General features: G+C 40.4%; 4 protein-coding genes across 4 annotated transcripts in view; 1 reads left to right on the top strand and 3 right to left on the bottom strand.

Annotated features, from left to right (window-relative positions):
• The window catches only part of LOC121394552 (ankyrin repeat and MYND domain-containing protein 2-like), a 56,075-nt gene extending 43,891 nt beyond the window's left edge, over positions 1 to 12,184 (top strand). Inside the window, exons 3-7 of the mRNA XM_041565944.1 lie at positions 1,320 to 1,458; positions 5,925 to 6,023; positions 8,526 to 8,686; positions 9,416 to 9,630; positions 11,565 to 12,184. Coding sequence (XP_041421878.1) covers positions 1,320 to 1,458; positions 5,925 to 6,023; positions 8,526 to 8,686; positions 9,416 to 9,630; positions 11,565 to 11,583 — 633 coding nt within the window. The 3' untranslated portion in view covers positions 11,584 to 12,184. The remainder of the gene's footprint in view (positions 1 to 1,319; positions 1,459 to 5,924; positions 6,024 to 8,525; positions 8,687 to 9,415; positions 9,631 to 11,564) is intronic.
• LOC108718876 (basic leucine zipper and W2 domain-containing protein 2) overlaps positions 1 to 18,542 on the bottom strand; it is a 114,252-nt gene extending 95,710 nt beyond the window's left edge. The window contains exons 1-2 of the mRNA XM_041565940.1: positions 18,403 to 18,542; positions 14,641 to 14,744 (exon numbers count right to left, since the gene is read on the bottom strand). Of these exons, the coding sequence (XP_041421874.1) occupies positions 14,641 to 14,723 (83 nt within the window). The 5' untranslated portion in view covers positions 14,724 to 14,744; positions 18,403 to 18,542. The remainder of the gene's footprint in view (positions 1 to 14,640; positions 14,745 to 18,402) is intronic.
• The window catches only part of bzw2.L (basic leucine zipper and W2 domains 2 L homeolog), a gene marked incomplete at its 5' end in the record, with an annotated part of 176,390 nt that overhangs the window by 12,411 nt on the left and 136,451 nt on the right, over positions 1 to 27,528 (bottom strand).
• Positions 18,513 to 27,528, bottom strand: part of LOC121394554 (basic leucine zipper and W2 domain-containing protein 2-like) — a 337,450-nt gene continuing 328,434 nt past the window's right edge. Inside the window, exons 7-8 of the mRNA XM_041565949.1 lie at positions 22,402 to 22,466; positions 18,513 to 18,579 (exon numbers count right to left, since the gene is read on the bottom strand). Of these exons, the coding sequence (XP_041421883.1) occupies positions 22,452 to 22,466 (15 nt within the window). The 3' untranslated portion in view covers positions 18,513 to 18,579; positions 22,402 to 22,451. The remainder of the gene's footprint in view (positions 18,580 to 22,401; positions 22,467 to 27,528) is intronic.

Below are 27,528 nucleotides of genomic sequence, written 5' to 3'. Positions count from 1 at the left end.
TAAAAAAAAAAATCGAATATCTAAAACTTGGACGAAGTTTACTGACTCGAAAACTTGTATAGAAACAAATTAGACTTAAGTCATTTTCAATTTTTTTCTCAGAAAAAAACCTGAATCTCAGGAAGGCTAGTAACATGCCCAAATTGGTCCCTGAACCTCTCCCATTAACTTATACATGAACTCGGCAGGTTTTAGGTGGCGAATAGTTGAATTTGAGCTCTTAAAAAGGGCCAGAGTATGATAAATCTCGAAATTTGAATAAAAATTAGAATCGAGTTTGGATGATTCACAATTCGAATTTGAGAGTTTTGACAAAAAAGAAAATTTGAAAATTTAAATTTCCCATTCGACCCTTAATAAATCTGCCCCTTAATATGATGCCAGGCCTGCATACATGTCTTTTAGCCCTGTCAAATATACAGGAACATGCATACGATGTTAGTGCAGGGTTTAATTTAGCAGTTCAAACTGATAGAATTGTGTTATCATTGTATAAGTTTATCAAATATTGAATTGGGAAATCTGAAAGGATTCCCTGCAGTTTTTCCCAATTTATTAGAATTGTTCTAACTGTCAGGAAAGTGAAATAAGAAACTGGCAGATACATGTGTCAGTCAGGCAGAATGCATTTCAGCAGTTTTGAGTAGGGATGCACCGTATCCAGTTCGGGATTCGGCCATTTTCAGCAGGATTCGAATTCAGCCAAATCCTTCTGCCCGGCCGAACCGAATCCTAATTTGCATATACAATTTAGGGGTGGGGAGGGAAATCGCGTGACTTTGTCACAAAACATGGAAGTAGAAAATGTTTTCCCTTTCCCACCCCTAATTTGCATATGCAAATTAGGATTCGGTTTAGTATTCGGCCGAATCTTTCGCAAAGGATTCGGGGGTTCGGCCGAATCCAAAATAGTGGATTCGGTGCATCCCTAGTTTGGAGCACCACGGGGTCTTAGAGCTCAGCAGCCTCGCTCCACATTTCAAATCTGTATATCATAGGAAAGGAGTTTGGATGGAGACAAATTTGTAAAAGTATAAAAAGTATAAGGTGCTTTGATTTTTTTTTCTGCTCGGAAGCCACGTACGGTTTGGTAATAAAATACTGATTATTAGTAAATAGGCCCTGCTTTTATCTCTCTAAACTTTTTTTTTTTTAATCACAGGACACTTTGTATGCTAATAAACTGCCATTTTTAAACTCATGGGTTGTTGTTAAACCCTTTTTGCATGATCTCCTGTAGCAGGGGTTTTCGGGAAGGGTTATGAATCAGATGATTAATTTGGCAAATAAAAAGTGCGGTTCCTGCTTTTTCTTTGCAGCATGGAATGACTCCTCTTATGCATGCAGCCTACAAAGGAAAGGTGGATATGTGCAAACTTTTACTGCAGCATGGAGCAGATGTCAACTGTAATGAACATGAGCACGGGTACACAGCGTTGATGTTTGCTGGCCTCTCAGGTAAATATGTGATTTCCATAAAAATCAGGATATGAAGATGTGCTTCCATATACTGCAGCGTCGCTCTGCTATAAATTTCCTATAGATTATATTATTCATTTAAAGGAATGTACGCCCTGTTAGCAAGTGTGCTTTATCATCTTGTTTCCCCTAAACAAATATATTGGTCATTTTTTTTTTTATTATATACATCTAAATACAATGAGCTGTGCTCTTGATCTACAGTGTTGACCATTATTTCTTTGCATATACACACACACACACACAGCAGCAGAGACATTTTCCATAGACTTTAACAGAACTCTGCACAATCCTTAAAAACCAGTGAAAATCCCTTCATTTACTGTAATATTTATTTTGTCTCCTTTGTACACATGCCTTCGTTACCTTGAAGCTTCCATTTAGAGCTGTGTTGCAAAATTCAATTTTCATTTTATAAAATGCTTTGGCAGGAAACAGGAGAACGGTTTGCTCTTTATACCAGCTATCAAATGAGCAGCTCCAAAAGCCAATGTAGCTTGCTAAGAACTAGATGCAGACAATATTCCGCCATCAGCAAATGATAGTGGGGCTCATGTATCAACACTGGGCAAATTTGCCTATAGCAACCAATCAGCGATTAGCTTTTAAAGCCAGCTGCAAGTAGAACAATGAATGCAGCAATCTGATTGGTTGCCATGGGTTAGTGCCCAATGGGCAAATTTGCCCAGTGTTGATAAATGACCCCCAGTGTAACACTATTTTGGGCTATATAAGGCCAAAGGGGTTCATGTCCAGCTAAAGCTATAGAGAATGGGTTACATTTGATTCTAACACTTAAAGGGGTGGTTCACCTTTAGGATAACGTTTAGTATGTTATGCAGAATGGCTAAATCAAAGCAACTTTTCAACTGGTCTTCATTATTATTATTTTTTTTTTTAGTTTTCTAATTATTTGCCATTTTCGTCTGACCCTTTGCTGTTTTCAAAAGGGGGTTACCAACCCCATCTGAAAACAAATTTTCTATAAGGTTACTAATTTATTGTTATTGCTACTTTTTATTATTCCGCTTTCTATTCAGGCCGTCTCCTATTCATATTCCAGTCTCTTATTCAAATCAATGCGTGGTTTCAATGATAATATTAACCATAGCAACCAGACTGCTAAAATCACAAATTGAAGAGCTGCTGAATAAAAAGCTAAATACCGGTAACTCAAAAACCAAAAATACAAAATGAAAATCAGTTGCAAATGGTCTCAGAATATCAGTCTCTATATCATACTGAAAGTTAACTCAAAGGTGAACAACCCTTTAAGGCAGGGCATTCTCTAAGTGGAAGAAATGAAGTATGGGTGTAGTAGAGCTGCAACTCCCATAGGCTACTGTGCATAAGTAAAAGAAAAGTCGCCAGGAGGTCATTTCAGCAAAGAAAATGAACAGATTATTTACAAACAGATGGATCCGCAGGGGTAATACTCACATCTGCAGAGGCAAATGTATATAATCAGTAGATGGCTAGGACAGTCCAGCAGAGACTATACAGTGGAACTCCCAGGGGGTGTAGTCAAGTAGTAAATTACAACCCTCTAGGCAGAAATACCTCAAAAGTGGTTTGGATCCGGAACAGTGAAGTAATCAGGGAGAACACTTCTAAACTGAATACCCTATCTCACTGCAGTCCCTGTAAGCAGTCCTATAGCCTAAGGGAGCTACTCCCTGCTACAATCCTTGTAGGAGCACAGGCTGCTCATGCTATCTAACCTACATATCTTACTCTCCTAGAGAGTCCTATTAGGGCAGGGGCACATTCGGGAAGATTTAGTCGCCTGGCGACTAATCGCCTCTTCTTGAGGGCGCCTATCTCCCCGAACTGCCTTCCCCCTGCTATAATGAGAAAACGCCAGCCCTATAGCACTCTTGCCGCTTTAATTTCCGAAGCCGTCTGAAGTTGCCTCACAAGGAAACTTCAGGCGACTTTGGAAATTGAAGCGCCGCAAATGCATTGCCGCTGGCGATTTTTCATTTAAGCAGGAGGAAGGCAGTTCGGGGAGCTTGTTGCCCCGAAGAAGAGGCGATTAGTCGCCAGGTGACTAAATCTCCCGGAATCTGCCCGTGTGCCCCTGCCCGTACAGGTAGTATCCTATATCTAGCTGGCCTTGTTCACCCGGTCCCTGCTCCCTGACTTATCGCTCTCTCTAGAGGTGCTGGTCCCTCTAGGGCAACGTGGCTTTACTGGGCCTTGTTGTACTCGGACTCCCTGGAAACATCCAGCTGGGTCAGCAACCAGAAGCAAAAGAGGCCCAACCAAGCAACTAGGGAAATAATGATGGGTCAGGATTCAAAGACATAGGGATATATGAAACATATGGGTCCCTACTATAGGTTGATGTGATAGTTCACTCTTCCTCTACTGGTTCAGAATTTTTAATCAAACTACTTACAGCTATACATGTTTATTTTCTCTAGGGATGCACCGAATCCAGGATTCGGTTCGGGATTCAGCCTTTTTCAGCAGGATTCGGACAAATCCTTCTGCCTGTCCGAAATGAATCAATTTGCATATGCAAATTAGGATTCGGTTCGCTATTCTGCCGAATCTTTCCTGAAGGATTCGGGGGTTTGGCTGAATCCAAAATAGTGGATTCGGTGCATTCCTAATTTTCTCACAATATATCAAATTCTTTTGTTAATTGAATTTTATCTATATTGTTATTTATGCTGTGTGAGAAATATAAGTACCTGATCTGCCTGAAAAACCACACACTTTAAGGAATGCACTGGGAATGGTAATATCTCCTAAACAGGCAGTCTTGAGTATGGAACAAATTGGGTATATTGCATTCTAGCCAAAGGATAATTGGAAATAACCAGAGACTTTAATTGTTTTCATATTTTGATACACGCCGCTAGACATCATGTTATTTGCAGAAGCTCAAACTATATCTCAAACAATTGTGGACCAGTGACCCAACAAATTAAATTAAAAGCCAGTGCATGGCTATAGTAAATTTTAGGGTTTTAACCTGCTCTTGCTGGTTCTTTACAAATCATAAATATAGGAAACTTCAAAGCAGTGTAATGGTGAACATACCACAAAGCTCAGCCAGACATACAAATCTGAATGCTTTAGGAAGCCTGACCAAGAAGATTGATGGCAGATATAATTTCATATGTTTTCTCAATAGTAGAGATGAATGGGAGCTGCTGCGTTTGCTATAGCTACATTGTTGCCTTGGTGACTCCAAAATTGTAATTTTGACAAAAAAAATAACCCGTGAACACAAAATGAGCCAAGAGGATGGAGATCCAAGATAAAGTGCCCTGATAAAGTATTAAAAACCGCGGTTCATCAATTCTTTTACTATTGTGAGCTTCCGGTAGCGAAACCCATAGCCGCGGCACAGTTTTCAGCACAGAAAATGGAGCCTGACATCACCTTTACTTTACATGCCGCTTTGCTGGCTTTTTTATTTTCAACACAAGTAAATCTTCAGCCCACTGGCATCACATAGGGGATCACATAAGCATAAGCAGTCCCCCTTTCACACCCTCACTGGTGTACACGTTAACTCACGTTTGTTTAGCCCTCACTGGCTTTCAGCGGACACAAATCCCAGAATCCTCTCTGGGGCACACTTGAGACACTCTTGTCTCCTGGGAGGGGTTTTTCTTTTCCTCTCCAGTCCTTTGGAGGTCTCTCCAACACTTTGACACAGGGGGGAAACCACTCTCTCTTCCCAGCTGCTCTTCCCTCCACTCAAGTAAGGCTCTCGCGTCACCCTCCTCCACTCAAGGAGGTGAAGCTCTGAGGTGTAGTCTCACACCTCCTTTTAACTACAGATCACCTGTAACTAATTACTTAGATACCTCTACTTAGGCAGCTGCAAAACATCTAATGGAATGGACGCCCACCCTACTCTCTTCCATTCACTCCAGGGACCCACTATCCAGCTTTTCCTAAGCCAGAACAGAACTTACACAGCTTTACTAGCTGCAGCCACACACCCTGGAATTTACATTTCATCAGCCCAATACTGGTGAACTACACACATGATTGTGCCTTTATATCTGTTCCCTTTAGAAAACAGTGTTAAGCAGTTTGCTCATGAGCAGTTGCACATTTCTGTATTTAATGCAATGTGCAGTGTCATACAGTCCACTCCATTTGTGTATTATATCTGAATCCTGCTTTCCAATCACATGTCTCTCGGTCAGTTTACTAACCCGAGGTTTAAGATTTTAAATATCTCCGAGGCTTTATCCTATAATGTTTATTTTATAATGTATATTAGTATGTGAAAATCAACTTCGATGACGACCTAAACAATCCTATCAGTGATAAGCTGCTGTGAGCTGCAATCAGAGTAAATTCACATGGAAACAAGTTCATGCACTGTCAAATCCACGATTTGCCAAAAAACATTTGTAATTCTAAAATGAAACCAGTACTAAAAATATGTTTTTCCTTTTCTAACTGATATGCAGGGAATAAAGAAATTGCCTGGCTGATGTTGGAGGCTGGAGCCGATGCAGATGTGGTCAACTCTGTTGGGAGAACAGCAGCACAAATGGCAGCTTTTGTAGGTAAAACCTGTACCGACACGTTTTTAAAATTTACAATTCCTTTGTTTTTATGGCCACAGTGCATTTTTATAATCTTACAAAAGTAAATTTGATATCCACTGTTCCTAATTATATAGTGTCATTAATTCATTAGAGGAATCTGTACGTTATTAGTCAGTAGAAGGCATTCATCAATAGCATTATTTGAGTTTAAGGGTCTGGCCACAAAGGCAGATTCGGGGAGATTAGTCGACATGCAACAAATCTCCTCTTCTTCACGGCGAATAATCTCCACAATCTGCCTTCCGCCGTCTAAAATGAAAATCACCTCGGGGCAGGCACACGGAGGAAACTTCGGGCGACATCGGAAAACGAAGTGCTCCGTGTGCCTGCCCCCAGGCGATTTACATTTTAGCTGGCGGAAGGCAGATAGGGGAGATTAAGAAGAGGAGATTTGTCACCTGGCAACTAATCTCCCCGAATTTGCCCGTGTGGCCAGACCCTAAAGGAAACATATGTAAAAAACAAGAATGTGCCAGTGCATTAAACTCTTTTAGATATAGAAGGAATGTGCTTTAAAATGTTTTGTTACTTTATTTAAAATCCTACTAGTCCCGCCCATCTGTTCCACTTCCCGCTGCCTCCTTTCCCATGCTGTGCAGGGGAGCAGGCGGCACTCAGAGCACTGCACTGTAGGATAGGAACCAATCCACAGCTAGGCTGATCTGATAGGGAATTGGAGCCTGTCTTTGCTTGTGTGATTGCAGGGCTGTGATTGGCTGTCGCCCTATTATTGTGCTTCTGGTAGGGATGTTAGGACACTCCCACCCCTCACTTGAAACACACACAGGGACAGTGAACATGGGGAGCTCCAGTAAAGGGTCCATTTTTAAAGACAATATTAATTTACACCCAAAAGTAAAACCAGCACCATATAGTATACACCATTGCCTACAAAATGTGTTTTTGTTTTTTTTATCCTGTATGTCTCCTTTAACAAGAACACATCTAACCCCCTGCTTTGGCACTTAGATAAAGTTGTTTTACATCTTACCCCCTGATCACATGGCATGGGAACTTGAAATGCTGAAAACATAGTCACAGTGTGAATCATTATATGTGTAGGCCAAGCATCTCTATTAATAGCATTTAAGCAGATACACAATTTTCCCTTTCCCCCCTCCAAATTCTCTGGCAAGTGCCTGCCTCTATTTCCTAGTTCAGCTATTTACCAGGGGGCAGGGACTTATGGGCTGCCAGTTGAATATAATAAGCATTGTAATGTTGCTACACCCCAATTCTAGTAGCAGTAAATATAATTTACTGTTGCCCTGCACTGGTAAAACTGATCTGTTTGCTTCACTACTATAGTTCATATAAACAAGCTGCTGTGTAGCAATGATGGAAATTGAAAAAAAAAGGCTATATGGCACAGGTTTTCCGAATTCGCTCGAAGTTGCCTCACGAGGAAACTTTGGGCGAATTCGGAAAACAAATCGCTCTGAGTGCCATCCCGCCGGTGATTTACATTTATAACACCTTATACCATGTGCTCAGTTTGTCCAGTGTGCTGCCGTAGCTCTATATTTTGACACCTTTTAACATGGAGACGTACTTGCCGTCAAAGCTGACTCCTATAAACAGATATTTCCCTTTAAAAGGATTCTGTCATGATTTTTATGATGTAGTTTTTATTTCTAATTTACACTGCAAATAATTCACTCTAATATATAAAATTACATTCCTGAACCAGCAAGTGTAGTTTTAGTTGTAATATTGGAGTTTAAGCAGCCATCTCGGGTCATTTTGCCTGGTCAGCATTTTAGGATGGAACTGTTTTCTGGGAGGCTGTTGTTTCTCCTACTCAATGTAACTGCTTGTGTCGCAGCGGGACCTGGATTTTACTATTAACTTGTGTTAGGGAGCTGCTATCTGGTTACCTTCTCATTGTTCTGTTGTAAGGCTGCTGGGGGGGGGGAAGGGAGGAGGATGATTTAACTCCAACTTGCAGTACAGCAGTAAAGAGTAACTAAAGTTTATCAGAGCACAAGTCACATGACTAGGGGCAGCTGGGAAACTGACAATATGTCTAGCCCCATGTCAGATTTAAAAATTCAATATAAAAAAAATCTGTTTGCTCTTTTGAGAAACGGATTTCAATGCAGAATTCTGCTGGAGCAGCACTATTAACTGACGCGTTTTTTCCTATGACAGTATCCCATAAATATTTCCTGAAACGTCATGTGGCAAAAGTATATGTGACTGCTATGGGTGCATTTATAATTTAGTAATACAAAGTAAACCACTATTTTATTATCCTCAGTATATAATATACTGTTATCTAACTGCTCAGTGTGATATATGTATGTGTAGTGCAGGCAAATCTGGCTATACCACAAGTCATATGGGAAGTCCTTCTATAGAGAAGACCTGTCTATGCAATGGTAAAGAGTTTTAGAATTAGATATATCATTGTAACCAACTACATAATAAACTTTAATTTGTAATCTCTTCATGTTTCAGGCCAGCATGATTGTGTCACGGTAATCAACAATTTTTTCCCCCGGGAAAAACTTGATTATTACACCAAGCCTCAAGGGTTAAATAAAGAACCTAAACTGCCATCAAAATTAGCTGGACCCTTGTACAAGGTCATTACAACCACAAACTTGCATCCTGTTAAGGTAAGCTCTCCCTCCCAACTCCCAGAACAAATAAACTGCCATTGTAATATCACATAATATCACCTATTACCATGTTTGTGCATACGACACAGAATATTTTGGGTATGGTGAGGGTGCTTGGCTTAGATAATGTATGACATTCTGAAGGTAGTAAAGAGGTGATGTATGTACTTAGTAGGGATTCACCAAATCCACTATTTGGGATTCGGCTGAATCGCCGAATCCTTGGTGAAAGATTCAGCCGAATACCGAACCGAATCCAGGAAAGGAAAAATTGTCAAGAATTCTTCTTTTGTGACGAAAAGTCACCTGATATCCCTATCCGCCCCCAATTTACATGCAAATTAGGATTCCGATTCGGTTCGGCCAGACACAAGGATTTGGCCAATCCGAATCCTTCTGAAAACGGCTGAATCCTTGTCGAATCCCGAACCGAATCCTGGATTCGGTGCATCCCTAGTATTTAGCCTAGTTCCAAGTTCATAATCCTTTTTATAAATAGAAATGTTCTGTACAAACGGTAATCTACGTCCTCTTTCTTTTGTCCCATCACACTTTTGGCATTTTACCCAAAGTGTGCCTCCTCCACCCCAGTGCGAGTAAAAATGATATGTCCTAGGCCTGCTTGTATTTCATGTGAACGGCTTATGGTTAGAATTAACTGGGCTGGGACAAATTCTGATCATTTCATTTCACCTAAAAGGCTGTCCCTTGTACTCGAACTTTCAGGTTGTCTATCTAATAAAAGAGAACCCCCTTTTGATGGAGGCAGAAGCTTTAAAGAAATGTTGCACAGTGCTGGATTTAATCTGTGAGAAATGCATAAAGCAAAAGGACATGAATGAAGTTTTGGCCGTGAAAATGCACTACATTAGTTGCGTGTTGCAGAAGTGCTCTACTTTCCTCCAGGATCAGGAAGACAAACTTGATTCCTTTATTAAAAAGTAAGTGGTTTGTAATGCTAAGGGGCAGATTTATTACGTTTGAATTGAAAATTTTAATTCAAACCTGAATTTTTTGTATGGTCAAAAATGTCAGATTCGACTAGGGAATTATCCAAACTCGATTAGAGTTTTTTTAAAACATTCTAATTCGATTTTCAAGATTTATCATACTCTGGCCCTTTAAAGGAGAAGTGCTTGACATTTGGGGGTGCCAAATGTTAGGCACCCCCAAGTGATTGTATTGACTTACCTGAAACCCCAGGCCGGTGCTCCTATCAGCAGAAAACTGCACCGGCCCGAGGTTATTCCAGTGAGCACCATGGAGCGATCTTCTTCCTAGAAGAAGTAGTTTACACATAAGTCCCAAAAGAGATTTCAGTCTATAATGGTATTGCCTTAGCAAATCCTTTTACTGCTTTTATTGCAGAAGTGTTTTATAAGCATCTGCCTGCATTTCACATTCCACATTTGTTCAGACTAAGGATGCACCAAATCCAGGATTCAGTTCGGGATTTGGCCAGGATTCAGCCGAATCCTTCTGCCTGGCGGAACTGAATACAAATCCTAACTTGCATATGTCAGTTAGGAGCGGGGAGGGAAATCACGTGACTTTTTGTCACAAAACATGGAAGTAAAAAATGTTTTCCCCTTCCCACCCCTAATTTGCTTATGCAAATTCTGGTTCGGTTCGGTGTTCAGCCGAATCTTTCGCAAAGGATTTGGGGGGTTTGGCCGAATCCAAAATAGTGGATTTGGTGCATCCCTAATTTAGACTTTCCTTGTCTTTAAAGAGACATTATACTAAAGTCTTTACCTAGGGCTGGGGCCTCTCTTTGGGGAAAAAACCCCAAAACACCAGCCTGTGGATCTTTATGTGCAAAGCATTCCCCCCCCCCTCAAAACACTTTTACTATGGGTTCAAAACATATAGTCACCCCCTCAGTTAATATGTTTTTTCTTGTCTAATATATATTTGTAATTAATGACAAGAAGATGATGGGCCAAATTCTAATCATAGAGCCCCTGCACCCCCCCCCCCCCTCCCAAACTGCATCACTTTCCTCAGAACTCTTCCATACTTGCCAACAAAATTCAAAGCCATACAGCAGGCTGTGTATTAATGTCAGTAGATGTTGACCTGATGTAGAACTAATCACCTGGCTGCTCTCCACAACTAGATATTTATCAGCTGATTTTCCTAAATGCCCATAAGAGGCCTCTATCCAAGAGTCTGTCCCTGCAGAGAACGCAGAGGTCCTTGATTTACTAAGAGCCGTTGGAGAGGAATAAAAGGACTTTTCATGCTCATTATTCTTGTTCCCCAACAAGTGAATGTAGTTGTTCATTTAACGTGTCATTAGGATCTTGCTCCATTTATTCATCTTCTTGTGCACATTGTTGCAATGGTAATTTAGGCTTGTGAAACCACAGTGTTTATTTTCCTATGGGCTGACATCTTGTTCCTTCTACTATACACGAGGTCCAAGCCAGCCTGTTGATATCAGCCCCTCACCACACGCACTAAACTCTTCTTCTTTAACGTCGGAAACCACCTCCGGAATCCACACGCGCAATCACGCCAGCGCGTCTGTACCTTTAAGAGGCGCGCCCTAGAAGAATCAAGATGGCGCCGGACTAGGAGCGCGGCGGCGTGGCGGCCGTCCACGCCGCCGCACACCAGTTAATTTTATTACACAAACTCCCTAGTTGAATTTGACAGTTTTGACCATAAAAAAAAATTCAATTCGACCCTTGAAAAAATCTGCCCCTTAATGTAGCCGGCTTTAATCTGAGATGGTGCCTTGAGTAGCAGTGTGGGTGCTGCTCGTAGAGTTTCTACCCATATCTAGAAGATCTGTTGGAAATGTTCTTATTCGATTCTGAAAAATGTGTTACTAATTTATATATTTATATATTTAATTGTGATTTGTTAGCAGAGCAAATAAAAACTGATGAACAACTTGCAGAGACGGAAGGAGCTTCTAATTCCCAAACAGAAGCAGAAGGTCCGGCAGTAGCAAGTGCAGCAGAAGGATTGGAGGGAAGCAAAATGGCTGCTGAAACCAATATCTCAATCAGCAAATCACACTGAAGAGTAAAGGCCTTTTCAACCTCTTACCTTCAGTTCTGTCACATGTTCTCTCAAGATGTGGAGAGGCAGAAAACCTGTCTGTAAAGGTCGTACCATCCACAAAGGCCTCTGTCGCTCTACTTCTTGTGCTTGAGACATACATTCTGCTTACTGACGTTTGCTACTGTGACTGCTTCTTATGTGCAATAATATCTACCAACCACACAGCTTGAATGACCCCCCCGCAAGTCCCATTCCAAAAACTTAAGAAAAAGACCAAGTGCAACAGCCTTTGAGATGGATTCTATATAAACTGGTTTTATGGTGAGCTTCACTCTTAATAAAACATGTTTTTCTATATAACAATTATATCGGGGTATATTATTAAAAAAGTCACATATTTTGGGGGTTTCTCACTTGTTTTGCTTTATGGTCTGTATGAACTGTTGACATTTGTCAAGACAGTTTATTGCCAATAGATTAGCCACAATAGTGCAAGCTATAACACTATAATTATTCAGTAGAATGCTTTACCATACCTGAGTAAACAGCTCTAGAAGCTCTGTGTTTCTTTAGGATAGCAGCTGCCATATTGGCTTGGTGTGACATCACTTCCTGCCTGAGTCTCTCCCTGCTCACTCATAGCTCTGGGCTCAGATTACACGCGGGAAAGGAATAAACTGAGCATGCTCACGCCCAGGGCAAGGAGGTTTAAGCTGAAGGCAGGAAGTCTGATACAGAAGCCCATGTGTACAGTTTTAACCTTTCCTTCTCCTTTAAACACATATAAATAAATATAAACAACTTCCCACTGAAATGTATTGGCTGCACTGAAGCTGATTGAGTAATGACAGTAATAATGACTGATTGCATTCGGCTGTTTCCACGTCTGTCCTGTTTAGGGAGGCAGGAAGGTTTATTTTTTTTCATATAATTTAAACATTAGTGAAGTCACCCCAGGATAATCCAGAAATCAGTCGTATATCTCCTATTTCTAACCAGGTAGACAAGGTTTTGTACATAATGGGGCCCATTAATCATATTGTGTACAGGAAACGGTGAGTTTATCAAGTTGACTTTTATTTCACGCCTCCCAATTGGTACATTTGACGCCATTATTTGACTATAAACCTCACGTGATCCTTTAAAGTCAATGGGGAAAATGGTCGTGTCGGTGGAGGTGGCTCTGTTACAATGAACAAACGCTTCTACTTTATCTGCAGCTACGGGGTCACTGGAAATCACTGCTTTTCCTTTGCCGTGTCAGGTGATTTGCTTGTTGTTTCTTTATACAGTTTGATAAATACTCCCAATGTGTCGCCTCAGGGAAATGAATGTTGTTCTGTATTAATTTGTTTGAGTTTCTTGCCTATAAAGTTCTACCTGTTGTTACAAAGAATTAACATTAAGGGGGTTATTTACTAAACTCCGAATGCAAAAATCATTCATTAATGAAATCTGACTTTTAAAAAATCATGAATTTTTCAGAATTTATTAAACCCAGAGGATGGAAAAGTCTGAATCTGAAAATCCGGCATCTCAGACCTGTCGAGGTTGCATATAAGTCAATGGGAGAAGTCTCAATGAATTTTTGATGTGCGCTGGGTTTCGTGCAGTAACCTGACGTTTTCTGAGTTTTTGGGTGAAAAATCAGAAAAAAATCATGAAAATCAGAAAAAATCGTGAAAATCTGATTTTTTTTTCCTTCCTGCACAGCATACTTTTGGGAAAATGTAATAATAAATAAGCGTAAAAAAACAGAGCGGATTTGATCTGAGAATGTAGCAGAGAATGTTGCGATAAATTCGGACTTTGATAAATAACCCTCTAATTGTTACTTCACTGTTTTAGTTTCCCTATAGAGATTAAAGGTGGCCATAGAGACGCAAAGATCCGCTCGTTTGGCAACATCGCCAAACGAGCGGATCTTTCCCCGATATGCCATTAACAGGCATGACTATATCGGGGGTAATCCGATTGTTCGGACGATCCGATTACTATGTGCCGGCGGGATCGGTCGGGTCAAAATCAAACCTGACCCGACCGGACGAAATATGTCGGCACACGCCACACACACACAATCCGAAAATCGTACGAATCCTCGATTCGTACAATAGGATCTGTGTGTCTATAGCCACCTTTACATGTTGGTAGGACCAATCAGCTGGTGTTTAACAAGAGATGGTTGGTTCATTTATACAAGTATGGGATCCGTTATGCAGAAACCTGTTATCCAGAAAGCTCTGAATTACAGAAAGGGCATCTCCCATAGACTCCATTTTATCCAAATAATCCAATTTTTTTTTTAAATGATTTCCTTTTTCTCTGTAATAAAACAGTAGCTTGTACTTGATCCAAACTAATATATAATTAATCCTTATTAGAAGCAAAACCAGCCTATTGGGTTTATTTCATGTTTACATGATTTTCTAGTAGAATTAAGGTATGAAGATCCAAATTACAGAAAGCTCAGTTATCTGGAAAACCATATATATATATAAAATCAGACTTAAAAAAAAATCACGAATTTTTCGGAATTTTTTAAACCCAGAGGATGGAAAAATCAGTATTAGAAAATCCGGCATATAAATCAATGGGATAAGTCCCAATGATTTTTTAATGTGCGCTGGGTTTTGTGCAATACCCCGAAGTTTTCAGGCGAAAAATCCGAAAAAATTGTGTGAAAAATCAAAAAAAAAATCTTGAAAATCTGATTTTTTTTCCTGCAAAGCAAATTTTCGGGAAAATGTAATAATAAATAAGCGTAAAAACCCTTTTAATGAAACAATCATGCTGTTGTCTCACTATAAAACATCTTTATATACTGTATATACAGCCAACTGGTGCAAATCATGCATAACCTCGCTTTATATCCCTTTTCATTACTGAACTCTCGTGATGTAACAGAGTCTAGCATGAACGCCATGTTTCTCGCATACCTGAGCATAATTTCGCATGGTCTCATAGTCCTCTTCAGCTGAAAACACACAGTGATTGGTCTGCTTGGCTTTGTCTCCATCATCAATACGGCTTCCTCCGGGAGCTTAAAAGAACAAAAAGATTTCTAACTAAGCATATAAAACTGTGATAGTTATGATATGGATATATTGATATACAGTGGTGTGAAAAACTATTTGCCCCCTTCCTGATTTCTTATTCTTTTGCATGTTTGTCACACAAAATGTTTCTGATCATCAAACACATTTAACTATTAGTCAAAGATAACACAAGTAAACACAAAATGCAGTTTTTAAATGAGTGTTTTAAATGGGTTTTTATTATTTAGGGAGAAAAGAAATCCAAACCTGTGTGAAAAAGTAATTGCCCCCTGAACCTAATAACTGGTTGGGCCACCCTTAGCAGCAATAACTGCAATCAAGCGTTTGCGATAACTTGCAACGAGTCTTTTACAGCGCTCTGGAGGAATTTTGGCCCACTCACCTTTGCAGAATTGTTGTAATTCAGCTTTATTTGAGGGTTTTCTAGCATGAACCGCCTTTTTAAGGTCATGCCACAACATCTCAATAGGATTCAGGTCAGGACTTTTACTAGGCCACTCCAAAGTCTTCATTTTGTTTTTCTTCAGCCATTCAGAGGTGGATTTGCTGGTGTGTTTTGGGTCATTGTCCTGCTGCAGCACCCAAGATCGCTTCAGCTTGAGTTGACGAACAGATGGCCGGAAATTCTCCTTCAGGATTTTTTGGTAGACAGTAGAATTCATGGTTCCATCTATCACAGCAAGTCTTCCAGGTCCTGAAGCAGCAAAACAACCCCAGACCATCACACTACCACCACCATATTTTACTGTTGGTATGATGTTCTTTTTCTGAAATGCTGTGTTACTTTTACGCCAGATGTAACGGGACGCGCACCTTCCAAAAAGTTCAACTTTTGTCTCGTCGGTCCACAATTTCCCAAAAGTCTTGGCAATCATTGAGATGTTTTTTAGCAAAATTGAGACGAGCCTTAATGTTCTTTTTGCTTAAAAGTGGTTTGCGCCTTGGAAATCTGCCATGCAGGCCGTTTTTGCCCAGTCTCTTTCTTATGGTGGAGTCGTGAACACTGACCTTAATTGAGGCAAGTGAGGCCTGCAGTTCTTTAGATGTTGTCCTGGGGTCTTTTGTGGCCTCTCGGATGAGTTGTCTCTGCGCTCTTGGGGTAATTTTGGTCGGCCGGCCACTCCTGGGAAGGTTCACCACTGTTCCATGTTTTTGCCATTTGTGGATAATGGCTCTCACTGTGGTTCGCTGGAGTCCCAAAGCTTTAGAAATGGCTTTATAACCTTTGAAATTGAACTCAGGTGTGATAAACCACAGTTAAGTTATTTTTTAACAAGGGGGGCAATCACTTTTTCACACAGGCCCATGTAGATTTGGAGTTTTTTTTCTCCCTTAATAACGTAAACCTTCATTTAAAAACTGCATTTTGTGTTCAATTATGTTATCTTTGACTAATAGTTAACGGTTTTTGATGAGCAGAAACATTTAAGTGTGACAAACATGCAAAAGAATAAGAAATCAGGAAGGGGGCAAATAGTTTTTCACACCACTGTAAATATATATATATATATATATGATACAGAGTGTGTTCCGTGTAGAATACCCTTGGAATGCATAGTAGGATAAATACAGTGGCAAGTTTGTGTATAATAACCCCAGGAGACATGGCAGAAGAAATAGCAGCTTCCTGTAATACTTCCATCGTATTTGTTGTAAAAATAAATAAATAAAAATTGGTCTTAGTTCCCAAAGCCTCCCACCATCACCCGATCAAAATTAGGGATGCGCCGAATCCACTATTTGGGATTCGGCCGAATCCTTTGTGAAAGATTCGGCCGAATACCGAACCCTAATTTGCATATGCAAATTAGGGGTAGGAAAGGAAAAAGTGGAAAATAATTCTTCATTTGTGGCAAAAAGTCACGTGATTTCCCTACCTGCCCCTAATTTACATATGCAAATTCACTAAGCGCCGAAGCTAGCGTTTGGCATTTTCGTTACTGCGCAAATTCACTAACGAACGCTGGCGTAGTTTCGCTAGTGTTACTTCGCACCCTTACACCTGGCGAATTTTCGCTAGCGACGTAACTACGCAAATTCACTAACTTGCGCAGTGTACTGAACGCTACCTTTTACGCTAGACTTCCTTCGCCACCTCAGACCTGGCGAAGCGCAATAGAGTAGATAGGGATTGTTTCAAAAAAAGTCAAAATTTTTTCTAAGTCCCAAAAAACGCTGGCGTGTTTTCTACATTATGGGTGATAGGCTGAAAAAGATCGAAAAATTTTTTTGGGGCTCCCCTACATTTCCTGACTCATGGCAACTTACCTAGACAGTGGGCACATGTGTAGGGCAAAATAAAATTTTTATTTGATGATTTGAAGGTTTTCTAGCCATTTGTAGTGCTGTTACGTGTTCCTCCATTGAAATTTGAATTTGGCGCCGTATGCAAATTAGCCTTCGCTAACGTAACTTCGCTTTACTTAGCGAATCAACGCTAGCGCAACTTCGCAAACTTACGCTACCCCTGTGCGCAACTTCGGATTTTAGTGAATCTGCGGAGCGCTGGCGAAAATACGCCTGGCGAAGTGCGGCGAAGTTGCGCCTGGCGCAACTTCGATTCTTAGTGAATTTGCCCCAAGGATTCGGCCGAATCCTGCTGAAAAAGGCAGAATCACGAACCGAATCCTGGATTCGGTGCATCCCTAATCAAAATGATTTTAGTCCAAGGAAGAATCGGTGGCATTAGCCCAATATATAGGAAAGGGAATGAAATCCATTTTCCCCTCATTTCCTTTAGCAGTGTTTCTAAAGTGTTCTATTCTTTTCATCGCTGGAACACGGTCATTGTGCTGATTTGCAGAATCTGTTATGTGCCTGCCATATTTCCGACCCCTTCGTTCTACACATCTATTTAATAATGACCTTTGGTAGCCAGAGTTTTCCGCAATGGATTTCCCAGCAATATAGGACAGTAGTCTCTAGCTGTGAAAGGGACATTAAATTGAACTCACTCTAAGCGTGGAGAGAAAGAGAAAACCCATTTTACTCCAATTCCCTCCTGATATGTGCTTTGCTGTAAATCAAGATAGTGTAAGTGTAAGGCTACAACGATTTACTCTCTTACGAGAGATGCTTCTAGCACCTTGCCATTAAATCAGTGCAGAGGACAGCTAGGTGCAATTGCAAGTAATGACTCTGCAGTGGGTATCATAGCTTAGACTGTGATTTCACAGGCAATAAACTGAGTGATCCCAAAAAAAGAAACATAAACTAGCATAGGTGTAAGAAAAGAAAAAATAATAATTTGTGAAAAACCATGAATATATTTACACTTTTAAAAGTTACCTTTGTCTAAGCAGCCATTGTCTCACTCACAGGCTAGCCAGAAGCTCTGTAACTGCTACTCTGCTGAGAGATACTAGGATTTGATGCCAGCGCAACTATTCTTACCCTGTAGAAACCACACTTCTCAAAAATAGGGTACAGTGTCCCTTTAAGAGGGAAAAGTAATGTGGGAATATTTTGCAAATAATTACAGATACTTTTAAAACTATATTTGATTAATATACATTGGCCATAAATTAAGTTGCTTAGAATGTTCCTATAAATGTTTGCTATGCAACAGACTTACAAAGGTCTATTAAAGTGTGATTCAAACTAAAGAAATAATGTATTCCAGAGAGTTGAGGAAGAGATTACCCAGCATGCTTCCGGCGATCAGGATATCAAACAGGGTTTCAGCATAACGGCGGTAATCAAGTCGTGATCCTGTTGTATCAAGAAATTTTGCTACTGCTTCCAAATCGTTCCCTGCTTCATTGAGGCCCAGAATAATGGTATCCCTAAATACTGTAGGCTCAAATTTCTCTTTTTCATCTGTGGCAGGTAAATAGGAGGAAGAAACATAAATGTTATTCTTTTGTATCAGTTCTTTAGAAAGGAGTGAACATAGAAACTGCAGTGCAAAGCTTGTTTATAACAGATCTCAGACAGTAAAGCTGGCCATATAGGGATTTTATATCAATCTCAGTGCAATCAATCTCAATTATAAACTAACCCTGTCTGCATTGTGCAGTACTTAAAGGGATACTGTCACGGGAAAAAACATTTTTTTCAAAATGAATCAGTTAATAATGCTGCTTAAGCAGAATTCTGCACTGAAATCCATTTCTCAAAAGAGCAAACAGATTTTCTTACATTCAGTTTTGAAATCTGACATGGGTCTAGACATATTGTCAATTTCCCAGCTGCCCCAAGTCATGTGACTTGTGCTCTGATAAACTTCAATCACTCTTTACTGCTGTACTGCAAGTTAGAGTGATATCACCCCCCTCCCTTTCCCCCCCCCCACCCCAGCAGCCTAACAACAGAACAATGGGAAGGTAACCAGATAACAGCTCCCTAACACAAGATAACAGCTGCCTGGTAGATCTAAGAACAGCACTCAATAGTAAAAACCCATGTCCCACTGAGACACATTCAGTTACATTGAGAAGGAGCAGCCTGCCAGAAAGCATTTCTCTCAAGTCACATGACCAGGGGCAGCTGGGAAATTGACAAAATGTCTAGCCCCAGGTCAGATTTCAAAATTGAATATAAAAAAATCTGTTTGCTCTTTTGAGAAATGGATTTCAGTGCAGAATTCTGATAGAGTAGCACTATTAACTGATGCATTTTGAAAAAAACATGTTTTCCGATGACAGGATCCCTTTAATGAAGTGCAAAAGCATTCTAGCTCTTTCATTTTAGTGAAAAAGTCCTACACTAAAATGTTATCTGTGATTGTTTTATTTCATAGCATGAGATTTAAAATGAGCTTTTAATATGACTTGGAGACAAATAAGATACAATGTTCAAATGTTTCGGGACCGCATGGCCCTTCCTCAGTGGTCACTGAGGAAGGGCCATGCGGTCCCGAAATGTTTGAACATTGAAGTGTTGTGAGCACCATGGAATAAAGTTTGGGATTCACCCGTTTGTAGCAGACAAGGTATCGGCTTTCCATTTATTTTTGACTATTTCACTGGCGAGTTGCTAGGCCAGAGCCTCTACCCAATTCCCCTATCTGGACTTTAAAAAGTCTAAAGCTGGCCATAGATGTAAAGATTTTTAAAAGATCCAAACGTTATTGTGAGACTACGATTATCTCGAAATGATCAATTAAATGTACAACATGTCCATTTACTAAAAAGACCATTTCAGGCGATATTGCCAGCAAAACTAAGGGTAGCTGCCTGCTTGGCCCTGCAAACATAGATAGATTGCACTGGGACCGATAAAGATTTTTAAACTTGGCCGATCAATTTTCTGACAGGTGTCGGCCGAAAAATCATAAGATGTACGATCGTTGGAATCCCACTAACTGCACGATAATTTGATGGATTGGTAGGACTGCACTGAAATCGGTCGTTCACCGTAGAAGAATCGTCGCATCTATGGGGACCTTAAAGCTATATATATATATATATATATATATATATATATATATATATATATATATTTAAGCTGGCCAACTACGTCAAAGTCATCCCATATCTGGCCAGTCCTACGCTTAATTTTCATCTGATTCATTAAGAATTCTATTGCTTAATTATACATTTTACAAAGGGACTAAGTTTTACCTGCAACTTACTTGCTGCTTTCAAAGTAAAACTCCCAAACTTGGCTGCCCTTTTATTAGACACCAATGGGATCACCTGACTATGGGTGGGAAGGGAAGGGTGGGAGCTACAACATGGAGCTGGTCACTGCTCCTGTATAACTATAACAATCAAGGGAAAGTTGTGCTCACCACTATTTTTTAAAACCATTAGGCGGGGGTGCAATGAGGGTGTAACCACAAAATACATATAGTTTGGGAGTTTTACTTTGAAAGCAGCTAGTAAGTTGCAGGTAAAACTTAGTCCCTTTGTAAAATGTATAATGAAGCAATAGAATTCTTAATGAATCAGATGAAAATTAAGCGTAGGACTGGCCAGATATGGGATGACTTTGACGTAGTTGGCCATCTTAAATATATTGCAATATATGGACAAACAATCCCTGTGTTGTTTAAAGGGTAAGGCATTTTTTAGTAGCAGTATGCACAAAATGTCGCTGTCTTAAATATATTGATAATGGGTTGAGTGCAGAGGACCTGTTGTAGTTGACTATATATATATATATATATATATATATATATATATATATATATATATATATATATATATGTTGTATTTTGCATATTATATAGGTGGGATCACAAAACAACAGTGTATAATAAGGAAAACGTAAAATATTAACTTAAAATATTATATTCCGTGAAGAGCCGGCACAACTCGTAATCCGCTGTGTTATTTGCCTGGGTGCCATCAGCAAAAAAAGCATCATAAATATCCAGAACCAAAGCGAGCACTCTCAGGTCTTATTAGTCCAATAAAAGTATTTTTATTTAGCAAACAGTGCTCGCTTTGGTTCTGGATAAATATATATATATATATATATATATATATATATATATATATATATTTATTTATTTATTTTTCTGTCTTTATTTTTTGTGTATGGCATATAACAGAGAATATTTTGCAACCCCTTTCCAAGAGGTACTGTGTGTGACAGGGATATTTGGAGATCTCTGGGTGCTGGAAATGACATGTTTTCATGTGCAGAAAGTTGTGTTGACAATCAGTGCAGAAACTTTCTGGCACTTATGAACTGGTAGAGATTTGCCCTCCCCAAACAAGAAATATCCAGTGCAACCAAACTGTAAATGACTTTATCTATGCAATGCAATGCCTCCTAAAGACTTGTGTCTTTGCAGATCACATCTGAAGTTCATATGGCTGCCTTTATATTTTCTATATTTTGGTTGGAGTTAAATTATACTATATATCTAATGCAGACTGAACCCCTCGAAATTCAAAGATCCTTTTTGTAGTCACTTGTTCACACATGACATGCTGTTTCCCCACAATGTAATAAATACTAAATGTAAATGTAGTATAAAGTAACACAGTATGCTAGATTCCAGTACTTGGCTGCCATAGAGTTAAATGTTCTGTCTGATTTTTCTAATTTGTGTTGTGGAAGGAAGTAGAAGGCAATATACTCCCATTTTACTGGCTGTTGGTCTGATATATACTCCAGAAGTAGGTTGTTGTAAGCATTTTTAATTGACTGAAAGAGGAAATACATTAGTGAACTATTAAGGGTCAGGGCACACAGGCAGATTTGGGAAGATTAGTTGCCCGGCGACAAATCTCCCTGAACTGCCTTCCCGTCTGCAAAAATGTAAATTGCCGAGGGATGTCACTCGGCTTGATTCATTTTCCGAAATCGCTCAAAGTTTCCTCGTGAGGCAACCTCGGGAGACTTCAGGAAACAAATTGCGCCGAGTGCCATCCCGACGGCGATTTACATTTTAGCCGGCGACTAATCTCCCTGAATCTGCCTGTGTGCCCTGACCTTAATAGTTGTTTTTTTGTTTTTTTATATCTAGTTAATAGTCCTTCACAGCCAGACAGATTTACAGAAGATAGCCCATATTCATTGGAAAGGCAATCTCACTTGCTTATCTGAAGCATGGGATTATGGATCCTATGTAAATACTTGTTTAGCCAGGTTAATCAAATCTAGCCATGTCTAACAATATCTCAGGACCCATCTGGTGAGCCATTATTTTGATTAAAGAGTCTAATAACAGTATTGAACACTTACCCCTCTTTCTGGTTTTAAACCGTTGGCCTGTTAGCACTGGCTTCTGGTGGTTATTCATAAAATTTCTGCCAAAAAAAAAAAAATAAAGACATACTTTATTGCTAAAAGTTCCAAAGTTCCATGGCAATTGTACCAATACATGTGGCATGAAAAGAAAGGTGATAGGGGGCGCATGCGTGCCATGACGTAGGACGGTCGCACAGACAGAGAGCTCCGTCCCAACGGGAGATATATTACCCGATCTTAGCCTCTATATTGCTAACTTTTGCTAATCGGGCGAATATGAGCACCAAAGGAAAGCGTGTCGAGCTGGGGAAACGCCGAACTAAGGTCTCACCCGGCACAATCTCTCCTTATTTTCAGAAGTCGACATCTCAGAAACAGCGTTTCCAAGATGGCGCCGGAGACTCTGACAATGGCGCACTTGCAGATATCTCCCCGTCTAGCTCTCCGGGACACAGTGATTCGATAGCTACCTCTCCTGGACAATTCACCACTGAGTCCACTATACAACCGTTTACCGCAATCCCGCAGGCCACAAGGCCCAGACCTGGTAACGGTACAGGTACTTGCGCAACAGCTTACAGATCTTCATGAGCGGTTAACAAACTCGATTACAGCAAGTTTTCACCTGGCTCTTAAAAATATACAAGCGGATATAACTAATCTTGGGGACCGGACTGATCAACTTGAAAACAAGGTTGACGATCTTATCACACGCTATAATCAAATGGAGGAGGAGAATTTCACACTACGCGATGAACTCCACTCCCTGCAGTCCCATACGGAAGATCTGGAAAACAGATCCAGACGGCAAAACCTACGGGTAAGAGGGGTTTCTGAAAACATTTCTCCTCAAGACATTAGGCCCTTCCTTCGCTCACTCTTTTCAGCCATTAACCCGGATCTCCCGGTAGAAGCATGGCGGTTTGATAGGGCCCATAGAGCCTTAGGAGCCAGACCCCCCAACGTCACAACGCCAAGGGACATTGTTGTATGCTTGCACTATTTTGAGAGCAAGGACAGCATTATAGCTAAACCAGAAATTGCTCACATGTGGACCATCAAGGTCAGAAAGTGCAGATTTTCAATGACGTCTCACCAATTACACTGAACAAAAGAAGGGAACTTCGCCCCCACAACTCAAACATTACGGGAACATAATATCCCCGATCGATGGGGCTTCCCATTCCGGTTGATTGTGACAAAGGGGAACCGCCAGTATACGTTACAGGATCACACTCAAGGATCTAAATTTCTACATGATCTCGGTTTGCATACGTCGGATCCAAAAATACCGGCACCGGCTAGGACGAGCTACAACCCACCCGACTCTCACCCATTTGGGAAAAGGTGAAGACCAGCACCCATCGAACGACGCCCCCTAAAGATGCACCCTGAGCATCTTCCTTTGGTTATTATGGACTCTGAGAATAGATCTTTCCGGATACTGAGTCTCTGTTGATTTCCTTGCTTAGTTCTGCCCTACTCATTGACACCTGGGACTCCCCCAACACAGATAAGGTATCTTGTGGTCCCGATACCTGCCTGATTTTGGCGGTGAGAGCTGGCGACTAACTGAATCTTTCCCTACTGGCTCCCTTCAGATGGGATACGACTTACAGAGTTTCCTTTTATATAAGTATACTTTGTTTGTTTTTGTCTATTTTCTCTGGTTTGTTTTCTATGGTTTTTTGGTCAGACATTTTACCCTTGGGGATGGTTCACAAAAAGGGATTTGTTTTCTCCTACCATGTCTTATTTTCGCCGTATTTACCTTGGGGATGGTTTACCGGGATTGTTTCTCTTCTACATTGCCTTATTTCATTATTGCATTTGCTAAAGCCCATTATAGGTTTTCGGTTTTGAGATTGGGCTTTGGGGAAAACTGTTCGGTATAATGGATTTCAAGGAAGCTTATTCCTACAATAAGTCACCATGTTAAATGTCTAACGTTTAAAGGTGACATGGTTTAACAGTGTTATGAAACGATAGTTATGCTGCAGAAGGGAGTATACACAGATTGCGACCCGATATGTGCTATGATTCAAAGAATCGCACTTTAGGAACATCCCGACAATATCTCATTCATAACTAAATTGTTTCCCTACTGCTCTATCAACAACCTCTAGGCGTGCTAACAAAAGAGCGGGCCTTATACCTTTAATACGATAGAATTGTCCTTTTTGAGGTCAAGGTATTTCAGGGCCAGATACCTTAAAGGACGCTATTTGATATGGGATGGCCTTTTGGAAGGCAAAGACCTCTCAGGCGAGCCAATATCGACTCCCCCAATAAGAATCAGCTGCGGTTTTTTGAAAGACAAACCACTCACCCTTTACAAGTTAGCAGGGGAATTACCAATATTCCTATTATTATTGGCAGGGACTACGAAGTTGTAGACTAGTCTCTCTCGGAAATACGAAGGGGACCCTACATACACCCCTCCCGTCGCGTCAAGCTACACTCAACACAAAATCAGATGCTGCAATGCTTCATAAAGATTTCCGCATTACATAGAATTCAGGTAGATCATTAGCAGAGATATTCCTGATCCGAGGTACATCACACCCAATGAACGTAAGGGCCACTTTTCCCCTTTTATTTCATGTGCTCGCAGCGATTTGCTCTTAGTCTCTAGATTGGATTTATTTTTGACTTCCAGTAGGACTCCTGTTATAGCAAGCGAGCCATAATCCAGCCTCTTTATCAGATATACAATCCCATATGTTGCATGTGTCAATGAATTCTCTATCATAGACACTATTACCCTGGGATATATGTTCATGCATGACAATCCACAAAGTCGTGCAGATCAATACCTGTCGCGGCATGTGGGAGCGAGTTCAAAATAAATGTAACTCTCTATTGTAATAACTCCCTTCGCTATTTGCGGAAGATATTATCCCAATTGGATCCTAGGGAATATTTTAGAGACTCTCAGAGCTCACTCATAGATAAGATACATAAATAAACTTTATGGGGAAGCCCATAAAGCATGTACTCTTGAGGGAGGGGAGGGGTTTCCGGAAAGTGCTTTATTTAAATTTACAATAATAAAATATAAACTGGTTTGTGTAACTTCATTAGTTCAGCACATAGCTCAGCTGCGGAAAAAAGCTAACATCACATACTTAGGACATCTTTTACTACAACAAAAGTGTGACAACCACTTTACATGAACACAAAGACCCGATCATACCCACAATCAGGCTGAATTCTTCGTAGGGAGATATATTGCGTTCCAGTGTACGAACGTGAAGAGCTTAGTGTCGATTACTTGGCCTTTTAGAGGGAACAGCTCGAACGCGAGTTAATCAGGATAAGCTCACCAAGCCAAAAAATACTTTATGCGAAAGAGGGTCTAAACCACACTCTTATATTCGCTAAGAAATTTAGCCGAGTATACAGATTGACACACATTCCGCCATAGTGTCTCTCCGAGTAGACAAATCTAATGAGGTAGAACAAGGAATCGATTTCTCTCCCTCTCACCAAAAAAAGGGAATATGCCTATGGCATACTTGTAGGTGGAAATCACTACAACCTACTCCACATTTAGAATCTACCCTTCTCGCCACTGGTGCTCTCATATTTCTTCAAAATCTCGTGACACTACCCGTATGTCATAAGTTCCAGAAAAAATACCTTGTTTTTTGACAGACATATAACGAGTCCCACTCTAGTTCTCGACGGCCACCATAGATGCTGAAACTCATTATCACAACCACATCACTCGAGGAGAAGTCATAAGCGAGACACAATTAGTCTCTCCCTTTCTTTCGAATAACTCAGAGCGCCTGGGACCCGATGCTACTCACTTTATTGTCCTTATTATTAGAGAAAAATTTCGCGAACTATGATCCTGCGACCTACCTGACCATAAAGCTTTTTAACTGCGTATTTATGACAAGAAAACCATAACCCACTCCTCAGTCCATCTGTCTTGGCTTACATTCCCGATCGTACTTTCACAAAAGAGAGTCGTAGTGACCCTAGGCCTCTGTTGGTCACGCGTAACAAGCCTCTCATGTGTCCCCTGTTTGAATAATTCAGACCCTATAAGAGAGTCACTTTATACTTATTAAACTTTGATGCCTGAAACAGTAGTTTGGACTGATTGACCCTCATGCCCAGACTCATTCAAGATACGTCCAGAGCAAGAGATAGGGTTTCATTTATTATATGGCTAGTAGCACAGCTAAGGTGAATACTACTACTCGCTTATGACCAAATTTTGATTTCAATTGATGCTTATGTGAACAAAACCACATCATTACACCAACATATTGCTTAGCCTTAGATGCCGAAAAGGCTTATTGATCGCCTCTTCCGAAACTGGGATTTTATGATTCGAACCGACAGTAGAAGGTCATCATGGTCATATGGAAGTTTATTAGGCACCCTTTTCGTAAGAGAGCATCTCCAATGTTTATATTCAGTTTCCTTGCCAGCCACACTTAACACACGATTACTCTCGGGAAAGCATCTCATAATAAAAGAATTCCTATCCTCGACGATATATGGACCTTACGGCCATGAATGGTGTGCCCCTGCGCGATTGTTGTATTCTCTTGTCTCATTGAGAGCCTCTGGTATACGTCCTATATTTGTGGTCCATTAGAAAAGTGCTCTGATCTATACAGATATATTAATACTTGCTCATGTCATCCACACAACCGAAGGAATTATGCAGTGGTTTTTATCTCCCCACTTTATTGTCGCATGGGGACTGACACATCCTCCTTACCCATGATGACAAAAATCCACAGTAGTGTTCGTCCTTGTACAACCTAAATAGGTAGAGCTTCTCGGTACAGTACTGAGGCCAGAACTTAAATGTGATATAAATTGAGAGAGCGAGTGAGATGCCATTACTGAGAGTTCTGCCTGCTCCCATTACCCACAGCTCCTTGTGCATTGACTACCCAGAATCATAACCGAGCAAAGAGGTGCCGTTAAGAAAGTCGTCGTTTCCGTACAATGGAAAAAACTCACGACTCCTCTAACACTCATTTAGGCGTTCACCATATACTAATAAGACCATATAGTTCTCATTGTTTGACATATCAGCGTGGCAGGCTGCAGACAACTTTCCTCCAATTGAATTACAAACGGGATCAAGCG

The sequence above is a fragment of the Xenopus laevis genome, chromosome 6L (assembly GCF_017654675.1).
Source record: "Xenopus laevis strain J_2021 chromosome 6L, Xenopus_laevis_v10.1, whole genome shotgun sequence".
NCBI classification, from domain to species: domain Eukaryota; kingdom Metazoa; phylum Chordata; class Amphibia; order Anura; family Pipidae; genus Xenopus; species Xenopus laevis.
Note: the sequence above shows the minus strand (reverse complement) of the source record. Positions and strands in the feature narration are given on the sequence as shown.